The 12,027-nt window shown below is 36.4% G+C and overlaps 1 protein-coding gene across 8 annotated transcripts in view; it reads left to right on the top strand.

Moving 5' to 3' along the window:
• The window catches only part of HELZ (helicase with zinc finger), a 97,283-nt gene that overhangs the window by 45,415 nt on the left and 39,841 nt on the right, over positions 1–12,027 (top strand). For 6 of the 8 annotated variants that reach the window (XR_015703323.1, XM_087751149.1, XM_087751146.1 and 3 more), the window contains 4 exons: positions 298–428; positions 3,328–3,507; positions 4,040–4,144; positions 10,890–11,068. Coding sequence is in view for 7 of the 8 variants with exons in the window: in XM_087751149.1 (XP_087607275.1) it covers positions 298–428; positions 3,328–3,507; positions 4,040–4,144; positions 10,890–11,068 (595 nt within the window). In the remaining variant the exon portion in view is untranslated. The remainder of the gene's footprint in view (positions 1–297; positions 429–3,327; positions 3,508–4,039; positions 4,145–10,889; positions 11,069–12,027) is intronic. The other 2 variants (XM_087751148.1, XM_087751150.1) reach the window with 2 other exon arrangements.

Genomic DNA, 12,027 nt, shown 5'->3' with positions numbered 1-12,027 from the left:
CCTTTATTTTTTTTCTGAAAATACAGTGGAATCGAATCTTAAAAGTCAAACAACAAAATTACATTAGAGAAAATGCTGTATTTATCTTTGCTCCAAAACAACAAAGAAGGAGCAAGTTAATTTTATTGCAAATCTGTTGATTGAATGATGTTTTCTTCTTCTTTCTGTTTTCTTCTGAGAGTCAGTGGTTTGCCGGAAGATAAAAAATGTATCATATGCAGCAAAGTCTAACAAGTGTTTTCTAAATTAATCACTTTTGGTTCACCTCTTCATTTATTCATTAATTTTGTACTGCAGGTTGAACTTCAGTTTCAGTTAAATCGCTTACCCCTCTGTGAAATGCATTATGCCTTGGACAGGATTAAGGACAACAGTATTTTGTTTCCAGATGTCAGCATGACTCCCACCATACCCTGGAGTCCCAACAGGTACAAGAATACAAACACTTTAATATGAAAGATTGTGTGGTAATGCAGTACTGAATTTCTCCTAACAGATGGCTGAAATCTGCCCTAGAACAAGAACCATGCCTTGCTATTCATTAATGGTGAGGATGGTTCAGAGAAGGGAGTGAAACTGTTGTAAAGAAAACAAGAAAAGTGACCCTCTGAGGACTAGAATCTGTTGATTGGTTTTTCTTGCGGTTGAGCTGTGGTTTTATAGGCATTGCAGTTGTATTGTAGCTGTAGAAAACAAATCTGCTGTTGTTATTTACTGTTCTGCTGTTCTTCACTGAAAATAGGCATGATACTTTATAGGAATGCAAATACCAGTTACAAGGAGTTTGCTGTGCAGGATCTCAAGCGTGCGGACTTCTGTTTGCAAGGAGCGATCCATTCGTACGTTTTGAGTTTGATGCAATGAGCCCAAATTTGGACATATCCTGAGGGGGATGGCTAGGAAAAGTGTGGGAATGAGTCTTCGAAGGACCAGCATTGCACTTGCAAGCAGTCCTTAAATTCTCTGTATACATGTCTTACCGTTCCCTTTATGTAATATAAACCCCTACATTATATAAATACTTTTAAGGAAACTTAAGGCTGATGCAGTGATGCAGTGAAAATAGTTTGTCTTGAAGAGGAAACTTGGGGAAGAGAAATGCGAGGCTGTGTTGCTGAGGGAGTATGGTCAGTATTCTTGCTGCATAGGCAAGGATGAAAGAGGCATGAGGTTTCTGTACTTAGAAACCAGGGAAACGAGAGGTATGTGGAACTGATAGCCTGTACAGCGTGCGAGGAGTCGTGTGGTGTCTTGAAGGTGAGAATTCAGAGTGTGATTGTGATGCATTACAAATCAGAAGATAGCTCAAGGATTAAAAGGAAAGTGATCTGGCCAGAAACCTGAGACAGTGTGGTGGGTTGACCCTGGCTGGACACCAGGTGCCCACCAAAGCCGTGCTGTCACTGCCCTCCTCAGCTGGACAGGGGAGAGGACATGTAACAAAAGGCTTGTGAGTCGAGATAAGGATAGTTTAATGAAAGCAGAAGCAAAGGCCACATGCGGAAAAGCGAAAGGAAAACACAAAGATTTTATTCTCTACTTCCCATCCGCAGCAACGTCCGGCCACCCCTGGGAAGCAGGGCCCCAGCAGAGCTGGGTCAGCTGTCCTGGCCATGTCCCCTCCCGAGAGACAGCCTTGATGCTGCGGGATCAGCGCTCCGCAGGAGCCAAAACACCGGGGTGTTATCAACACCCTTCCAGCTAGCAATACAGAGCACAGCACTACAGGGGCTGCTATGGGGAAAATTAACTTCATCTCAGGCAGACCCAGTGCAGACAGCGAGATAACATAAGGCAAAAATTACTAGGAAAAATGTTAGTTTGTCTTTGGAAGTGTAGGAAGAACGGAGACGGTAAAAGGGTGGGAGCAGCGTTCTGGGTGAGGGTGCTGCGTTCATCAAAGCTTTGACAGTAAAGGCAGAAAAAAGGGAATGCGTTTTGCATAGTTATACTACAAAGCTAATGGAGGTCAGTGACAATCTTTTCACTGACTTAGTTAAGTTTTGAGTGAATCTTACAAGGAAATAGTGTTTAGGAAGAGTTTGGAAGTAAGCAGGGATTTCGGTAAAAAGAAAGTCAAGTAAGCTAGAATTTTGTCTTTGTTTTATGTCAGGAAACTTATATTTGCAGAAATTTACATACTGGTTGTAGTTGGTATAATTTATTTGTGTAATTGTTATATCCTTTATGTGTATAAAAAATATAAATATAATGGTTGTAGTTCAGTTTAAGTCAGTGTAATGAGCATGTTTTTTTCCATCTGGTGGCTTGGTTTGCCCTACCTTGAGATTCAGTACTTCTGACTGACTCAGAACTGTCTGTCCCTCTGTTTTTCTTCTATTTTTGTTTTACATCCCTATTAATTTTCACTATTTCCTAGAGTCTCCTGCCAGCTTGTTGTTCATAGCTCTCTTAAAAGTTAGGAATTCAGTCAATTCCCTCTTTGTTTTACTCCCTGTTGCTAGCTACAACTGAATAGAAACTTTCCCAGTCTGTAAGAAGCATGGTGCTTACACCAAAGCAGATCACATTACTAAAGTATGGCCATATGTGCAGCAGTGGCAGGTGGTTTTTACTATGCATGTCTACTTTTAAATCTGTCAGTGGGAATATTAAAAACTGTGTCTACAAATCTTTAACCTCTTATGCGCATTGGAATTTTCTGAAAGCATCTTCCTCTTAATGCTGGTGTCACTAGCTGGGCACAGCAAAAATCCTTTTTTTAGACTGCTTTCCCGTTAGAGGTATGTGCCTTAATGATCTCAAAAAAGAAAAAAAAAATAAAGAGAAGTTTGTGGTTAATTGGGAGCCATTTGTTTTTTAATTGTTTCTGAATTTCATCGTAGGTAATTTTTACCAAGCCCTGGGGTTGTATAACTGTTGACTTTTAAAGCTGACAATGTAAATACTACAGGGAAGAAGCATAACTAATGCTACATTTTGCATAGTAATAGTAGAAAATCATTGTATGTCTACTTGCTTCTGTTATCAGGTGATGGTGCAGCATATACTCTTTCTAAAACGTGTGCTATGCAGGCTAATTATTGTTAAGCGAGATAATATAAATTGAGAACTAGTTAGACTCCTTTTAAAAAAAATCAACTGATTTATTGCAAGCATTAGCAAAGTTTTGTGATTAAAGCATGCGATTGTTTGGCTAGATTTGTTGATTTGTTTCAGTGTGCCTCAGAATGACACGATCAATACAGTAGCATACGGGCTCTCTACTTTCTTTAAAGCTTTTGAAATCTTACCTCACTTCATTTCTGACTGACAGCAGATTTTCACAGCTTCTGTTTTTAAACTCTCTTGCCTCCTTTTGTACAGACAATGGGATGAGCAGTTGGACCCTCGACTAAATGCTAAGCAGAAAGAGGCTGTTCTGGCTATCACTACTCCGCTTTCAATACAACTGCCTCCTGTTCTTATCATCGGTCCCTATGGGACAGGAAAAACGTTCACTCTGGCTCAGGCAGTCAAGCACATACTCCAACAACAGGATACTAGGTGAGATGGGGCACTAAATATAGAGCGATACTTGATTAGCAGAGAAGATATAATTTTTTACTTAAATTCAAGTGACAGGTAGAAATACAGAATTTCCATCCAGCTTAAAAACAAACAAAACCCAAGCCATCCGTCATTGTTTTGAATGATAAAGTAATTTTATAGTCTTAGCCCGTATTTTTCATTTAGAACAAAACTAATTAAAATTGACAATATTGTAGAATGACTGTGATTTGCTCGACATGGAAAGTTTTGCAGTATGCTAGATAATAAAAGCTATTCCTTACTTAAAATCAAGTCTAGATTAATAATCACAAAATAATTATTGAAAAACTGTTTGAACTTTAAATCTTTTCATAACTGAAGGATTTGAGTTAAAGGGCTGAATCATGCAGACTACGGTAGGTTAGTGACTAGTTTCATTAAGACAAATGTGCAGGAAGATGGCCACTGTTTCCTTTTTTTTGTATTCTACTGCTTTGAATTGTTTTCTGTTTCTTCATTGCTTTTTTATTTGCACCATTTATTCCAGCAGGATTCTCATTTGCACCCATTCTAATAGTGCTGCTGATCTCTACATAAAGGATTATTTACATCCATATGTAGAAGCAGGCAATCCCCAGGCAAGACCTCTCAGGTATTTTTTTAAGGCTTATTATGTATCTATAAAATACTATTCTTAAGAAAAGGTGTCTATAAAAAAGGTTAAAGAACTTTTAAAACATAAAAGCATATTGGCGTTACCAGCAGTGCTTTTAAAAACATAGACTAAAAGGAACGTGAAACATTGTCAACATGATTTTGGGTCATTTGTTAAATAAAAATAAAGACATCCTTTTTTAAGCTTTTATTATTCTATTGATAAATGTGTCTTTCCTAATGAGCAAACTTTTGATATGCTCCTCTAAAAGCTACTATGATAAAATAAAATGAACTTTAATTGTACTTTAGTTCCAGAAAATTTTGACTCACACTTAGAATGATAATTTGGAAACTGGGGCTACTCACCTGGCTTTTTGAAGAAAAATTTTGATGTCATAGGAGCTACATATTCAGAGAATCATGTGGAAGTAGTTTGGCCTCTTCTGATAAGTCAGTTTGAAGTCATTGTATGTGTGGTTAAATGTACTTACTATGGGTATTTTGGGGAAATTAGTTAAGGGAAAAAAATGAAGAAGAGGTGGAAACTTTAAGAGCAAGGAGGGTAAACTTGCATAGAAATAGTTAAGGAGGATTGATTTACGGGCAGAAACCCATTCCTGGGAATATTTTGCACAGTAATCACAATATATAATGTATACTGCTAGCTTGGTATATATTTTTTAAATTATGGGCATCATTTTCTGAATGCCATTGTGCGAGTTTATTATATTACTAAGAAAATGACTCTGTATGTTTACTTGCTAGCTATTAAAAGCCATCCTGGACTGATATTTTATGCAATGTCAGTAAAGCCAGTGAAGTTATGTGAAAGGGCTAGATGTACAACAGGTGTAAATTCTCTTAGGTTTGCTGGCTTTAGGTGCCACGTGACGTTTTACAGACACTGAGGATCTGGCCAAGGAAAGAAGGCAGCTTATTTTTGAAAAGTTACCTTTGATCTGGTTGTGTTTTAACACAGATTGTCTTAAGGTGATTTGTAAAGCACTTTGTGATGAAAAGTGTTATAGTGTCTTAATTTTGCGGTGGGGGAAAAAAATGTGTCTAATTGATACTTCTGGGAATATTGAAGTGTGATTTAACAGAGCAAGGAGTTAAATAGTGTTATTGTGGTTGCCAGGCTTTTGCTACCTTCTTTTATGTGCTGTATTCAACTCTGCAGTGCAGTCTCAGAAATACTTAAGAAAAAAATACATAAACAAAAGTGGTATTTTTCTTATGGTTAAAATATATATATGTATTTGCCAAGGAAATTACAGCACATAATGTAAAAGTCACCGAATGTTTGAATTTAAGTATAATTGTCATATAATTTGTTACGAATCCTTCAGAAAGTGCTGCTGTAGATTGTATGATATTGTTCAAATAGTCATGATACCTCTATGAAAAGTTAATGTTTTAGAAAATGGAGGCACCTCTTTAATTGTGTATGTATATTTAGGGATCCACAAGTATGTATGTTTTCAAATAAAAAATATTACCTATAATTGAGAAGCTTATGTTGTTTGAAAGCTAACTACATGTCAACCTCATCTGGCAGGAGTTAACACATCAGTTTATCTGAATTGAAAGCTAGAGCTATGTGAGATTCCTAGCTTGAAATTAATTATGGATCTGTTATCTTTCTTACTGACTGTTGTCACTGTATATTTTCAAATTAAAATCATTACTGTTAGTTTCAACAGGGTGCTCTGAGCCTCTTGCAATATTTTAAAGGAAACATCAAGTGGAGTAGAAGCAGTTAATTATCGAAGCTGGATGTGCTGCTTGCAGAGTTTGATGTGTTTCCAAATGGCCGAACAGTTTGCTTTAGATTTTTTTCCTTATTTACTCTACAAGTGATGAGTTGGCTGAATAGTATCCTGGCTAAAAATGTTTCCATAGCTTAGTGGGGAGCACCATAATATTTATGTTGTTTTTAAAGAAGGAAAGTTTAATTATTCAACATGGACAGAGTACTGTAAATATTTCTGTACATTTCTGTGGGTAAGATGCACACTAAATAAATTATCCTGTCAATGATGTGACATAAAAGTTTGAAGCCTAGAGTTTGGGGTTTTTTCTTTAAATATCGTGTTATAAATTCATATTTTTTCCTAACAGAATAACTTTCTGTGCCCTTTGGAAAATGCAAGGTCAGAATGAACACTGGGAATTTATGATGAGTCTAAGCTCTGCACCTAAATAAAGTACCAATGAAGCCTGAAGGCCAAATTCTCATAGTCCTGATGCCCATAAACAAATTCATACCCAGACAAAAAAATGCCCCTGGGTTTGATTAGATGATTCAGCTGTATTAGGGGCACATTACAAAACCTGACTCGTCCTGAAGAAACTTCACATTGAAACAATTTTGTTATACTTATGTAAATTAATGCAGAAGTGTTTCTGAAAGAAAAAAACCCCAACCCTAATGTACAGTTCGAAGGAAAGAGCCTTCGATTAAGTGCTTCTGTTAGGTGCTAAGATGCTTGATTTTAAGTGTGGAGAAGCAGGCACCTTTAGACAGTGAGTCAGAGCTGTAAGAGGTAGTAATTGGCTCCTAATTTACTCTGTGGATGTGCTTGTCTCTCTCCATCAGCTGCTAGAGTCTTCAGGAGGTAGGCTGCTGAGGTAGGCACTGTAGCTAGGTACTTCAGATTATCATCATCTCCTAAAAACTCCAGTCAAGACCTAGGAAGCAGATAGCAGCAGTTGCTCTGTGTGTTTCTGGGCATACAGTAATTGAGGTATCTACTGTTAATTACTATTATTTTACTTGCGTAGTTCAAGTTTAGTTGTATCCATATGCTGGTTTTGTATGTAATACTAGGGGAAAAGGAAAGAGGTTGATAGTGCTTTTATCTGTATCTTCAATATTTTTATTTATTCCTAAACATGTTATTGCTGACTATCAGTTCAGCAATGTCAGAAAATAAGTTGATTCTGTTTAAAATATCTCAGCTGAAACCTCTCTGCTTCATTTTTAAAATATTTTGATCATCACATACATATATAAGTACTGCATGTAGCCTGAAACCAGGTAGCTTTAGTATGTGGCTACTAGCTTGAGGAGATATCCAGACTATAAAAATCAATCAATCGGAGCAAACCAGAGTTTGAATTAAAAAAACAAAACCAAACAAACAAACAAAACAAACAAAAACCCAACAGTTTTTAAAGGACCGTTGCCCTTTTTTCCAAATTGCCTAGAGTAAAGTTCTCGTACTGAAAACATTATTAATTTATCTTATCAAATGTTAGTTTGTAAAATAAATGCCTCTTTAGCCAATTACTTTTTTTTCCTTGAAACTCTAGCTTCTATCTTATGCCATCCTCAAGGGAAGATTGATTAAAAAAGTTAACTTGCAGGTTGTAAGACAGGTTCATCACATGTTTTCTGCATCCTGAGGAACATACTTGTTCGTGAAAATGAGCCTCTCTTTGGAGGTGGATCGAAAGAAATGGAAGAGGGAAATCAGGTGCTTTTAAAGTTTTCTTTAGGCTTCTTGGGCCTACTTAGGGGTTTTGGTTTTGTTTTGGTTTTTTTAATGGTCTTTTAACAGAGGCATGAAATGAGACTGCTAGATTCTTTTTCCTCTAAGCTTCTGTGTTCTTTTTGCTTGAGGGATTTCAGGTGAGAAATAGCTGCACAAAATTTGAGGAGCTGAGATTGGAGTTTATCCAAGGTTATTCTTGGAGCACAGCCTGAAGGGAGAATCCTGGCCTTTTTATCAAGAACTGGGAGGAGTTACTGTTTTCTGGTTCAGAATAGGGAAAAGTTTTGAAGAACTTAAATTTAGTCCCCATTCACTCTTGTAAGGAGTCACGAGAAGTAGAAGTCACTTTTGTAGAACAGGAGTGCAAATGAAACGCTGTTTAGCCTCCCTCAGAGATTCTAACATTTAATAGAAATATTTGGGCAAATTTTTTTTTTTGATGTAATGACTGGAAAGTTGATAGGCTTTGGAAAGATGGGTTGGAAACATAGACAGGTTAGCTGACAGTTTGTTCCATTCTTTGGCTCATTGGCTAGAGGTCCACAGAAGTGAAGGCTTTTGTGGTAGATAACCAGATACCACATTTAGCAATAAAGGTAGTATGAATTTCCATGTGAAATGCAGATTCTGTGCATGTTAACCCAGCATTAGTAAGTACAGTGGATATATTCAGTGCTTTTGTTTGCTGAAGATTGAGTCCCTAATCTATAATCTGGGGTTTCCATTTCAATGTGGTTCGCTATGTATTTGCTAGTAATTTCACTGCCTGTGGTTTGGGTAAACGGTGGCGTTCAAGGTTTTAGTTTCTCCAGAAATGATGTGAGAAAATACACTCTCACGTGAGCTATGGCTGGGTTTTGGTTTTGTAGCTGCAGTTTTTGCTCATCTTCGTATCTATAGCTGCACACTGATAGAATGTGTTACAGGTACTAATGAACATTTTGATTAGTAACTGCCTGACTCTGCTGGCATTCAGGTAGCTTGCTTGCGCAGGAATTGAGATTAGGTTAGTTGCTTGTTTAATCAGAAGTTAAGGGTGAAACGTTATAATTTGTGTTAAGCTGGTAAAACCTGGTTTTGTAATGGGTTCTCTAACTGTAAGGAAAAAAAACTAATAATGAAATTACAGGAGATTTTATTAGCCCAAATTGCACCTGAGAAAGAAATCCCTTGTTCGGTGTGGCTTGCTTATATCACGACATTTTCTAAGTAGTCACATCTGTCAGGTGTTTCTATGCCAGTGGTGAATAATAGCTCTGGGATACCTTTTTGATCTCACATCAAAATAAAAGAAATTAATGGGTAAGCAGCAATGCAGTTTGAAATGCTGTCAGCCAATCTGTGAGTCACACATAGTTGAATTTTTGTAATAAAAGACAGTGCATGGTATAATAATGTCTAATAACCATAATATTTTGCATTTCAATAGCACCTTTCATCCAAGAATCTCAAAGTGCTTTACAAACATAAGCTCACAATAAACTCATTAATCCTCACAGTACTCCTGTGAGATGGTAGGTAAGTATTACCCTCAGTGAAGATTGGGAAACTGAATCATACAAAAGCTGACTGAATGGCTGGGATAAATAGAGCAGGGGTTATCTTGCTCCTACTACCTTGTTCTAGCTATTAGGCCATGACTTGGTGTTGTTACATTGATGTAATAACAGTTTATCAAATAAAGCTTATCAGTTCGATAGCTGATAAGACATAAATATATTGGGGAGACATTAGAAGGTTCATTGTTCCGAGAATGACTTAAGAGTGTATTGCTTGCTCCTGCACTGAACCCAGTCCTAACTGGAGTTACCTTTGGTCACAGAGTGTCAATTTTAGTTGGTTGTGTTGTCAAATTAAAAAACCATTCAGAATACGGCAGTGCGTTTGCACCTCTTTGCATTTCATTTTGTGCTTATTGTCCAAAATGGACATTGTATTTTCACACAACAAATTTATTATAATCCTTATAATTGTTTCTCTCGCGTTATGTGGAACTGAGCTGTAATTTTCAAATGTGGGTGGACACGTGATATCCAAAGTCCAGCCAGGGCAATCATGTTTTGCACTTAGGTGCATAATTACACTTTTCCAAATATTTTTATTGCTGATTTGGGATTTGTAATGTGGGCATGGGAGAAATCAATCAGAAGAAAATAAATAATGAATAGATAGACCAAACAGCATTAAATCCCATATTTAGAACTGAAATTAGTTTAAGTCATTTCATCTTAATTTGCTTTGGAAATAAATTAAAATAACTTTAATTCAAAATAAATATTAATATCTGTACAATAGTTTCCTGTATTCTTAAGGTTCCACTTTAGATTCACAGTTCTTACTTGATACAGATTATGTTTTTGAGGAACACTGCATCAAGAAGCCCTTTGACATCTTTATCCAGATCCTCAGCGGGTGTGGTTTGGTATATCTCTATGTACCTCTGTGGAGTTAGCTGTGCTCTGGTTTCTGGGGCATGCTCTTTGTGTCTTCCCTCTTCCTCTTCCATTTAGCTAGACTGGCCGTAACATTTCATCACTTTTTAAGAAAAATTCATCATTGATCTCATGATACGGTGATTAAAATTATCTTACGTGTCATGGAAAGATATTTGAAGTCCAGTGCTTTGCTGACAATGTCCTGGTATTTTAGACTCTAGCCATCCTTTTTGGCACTATTTTCTCATTCTTTTATACAGTGTATTGTAGTTATGGCCCTGCATGGTAAAAAGATGAATATACTTCCTGTTTGGTTCTTAGAACTCAGAAGACGTAGTCTGTGTGAAAGGAAGTACAGGATTTTATTAATGTCTCTTGTATTTTTTTTTTAAAGTTCCTGTGGCTGCAGTTGTTGAAATGTGCAGACCGCTGCAGCTCTGTCAGTTCCAAGACTATGGGCTATATTTGTATTTCAGCTGAGGAAATATTTCTTTAAAATGAGTTTACTGATAGTTTAAAATGAACTAGACGTTGATGTGAGGGTCACAGAACTTAAACGTATGAAGAATTTCCAGATTTTTCATATGTGAATTAATCCTTGGTAACTGTTCATGGATGTAATATTGCACGGCAGCAAATAATGGAAGGTAAATCCAAGACAGTTTAGCATGTAATTCTGCCCAGTTGTGATGTTTTGCTTCCTGAAGATTACTTTTATTTATGAGAAAACAAAATATTAGCATTTGAAATATTAGGCTGTCACTGTGTTCAAACTGTATAGAAAATAAGCCCCCTTTTTCTTTTCTAGGGTATATTTCAGAAATCGCTGGGTAAAGACTGTCCACCCAGTTGTGCATCAGTACTGTTTGATTTCAAGCACACATTCCACCTTTCAGATGCCACAGAAAGAAGACATTCTTAAGCAACGAGTAGTAGTTGTTACTTTAAATACATCACAGTATCTATGTCAACTGGATCTTGAACCAGGTAGGATAATTTCTAAACAAGAAGTGTCCACACTTTGAGAATTATCTTCCTCTTACTAGTGTCAGTTCCTTACCCAGTTCTTTGAACTGTTAAAAAATAAAGTAAACAATGATAATCTTAAAATGGTCTTCTCTTTTTTTTTTTTAATGAATAAATGTTTATTACAAAGGTATAAACTGCTGGCATTCAAATTAACCTTTTGCTTATTCTGTTTTTTCCTTATTTAAAAAAAAAAAAAAGCGCAAAAGCAGTTGTATCTATGATCTGGTGTTTCTGAGATCCAAGAGGGAAAATTCTGTTTGAGATTCTGACTTTGAATGTTATGCTCATTAAGGTCATTACTCAGTGGAGCCTGTAAGCATAAATACACATAGAGAGCTTTTTTTCTTGTTTTGTGAATTGTTTAGCTTTGCAGACAACTCCCACACATACAAACCCATGCTCTGTTAATGTGATACTTCTAGAGTTGTTTTCTAAACTGAAATATATTAGACTGATTTTTTTTGAGGCAGAGGCTGCTTAGGGTTTATTGTTTTCTTGATCTCCAAATGAAATCCATCTGCTTTTTGGAGAACGTGGAATTTCTTTACAGAAGTTGTTATGGTTAATTTTTTATGGCTATGTTTAGACACTTGTTGCAATAGAGAAAACTGACATGGAATTTATGGTAAATATTTTCAGGTCTTCAGATGGAAGTAATGGCTTTGTTTGGCCATAAGCTGTGTACAGTCATGCCTTAGTAATGTGTGTGCAGCTGTATGAAGTTAATGTTTTCTGAAGAAAATTGCTACATTTTTATGTATATAATCTTAATTGGACGGTATACGAAGTCCTCTAGTACTTTGTTTTAAACCTTAATATATATCAATGTATAAAAACACTTCTATACCTATCCTGAATTTACATTTCATACAGTATAAGTCTACTGTGGCCCAGTTTTTTTTCAAGTGCATGTTATC

Source organism: Nipponia nippon, unplaced genomic scaffold, assembly GCF_047370975.1.
Source record: "Nipponia nippon isolate SJK-2023a ecotype South Korea unplaced genomic scaffold, ASM4737097v1 scaffold_14, whole genome shotgun sequence".
Lineage (NCBI taxonomy): Eukaryota > Metazoa > Chordata > Aves > Pelecaniformes > Threskiornithidae > Nipponia > Nipponia nippon.
Note: the sequence above shows the minus strand (reverse complement) of the source record. Positions and strands in the feature narration are given on the sequence as shown.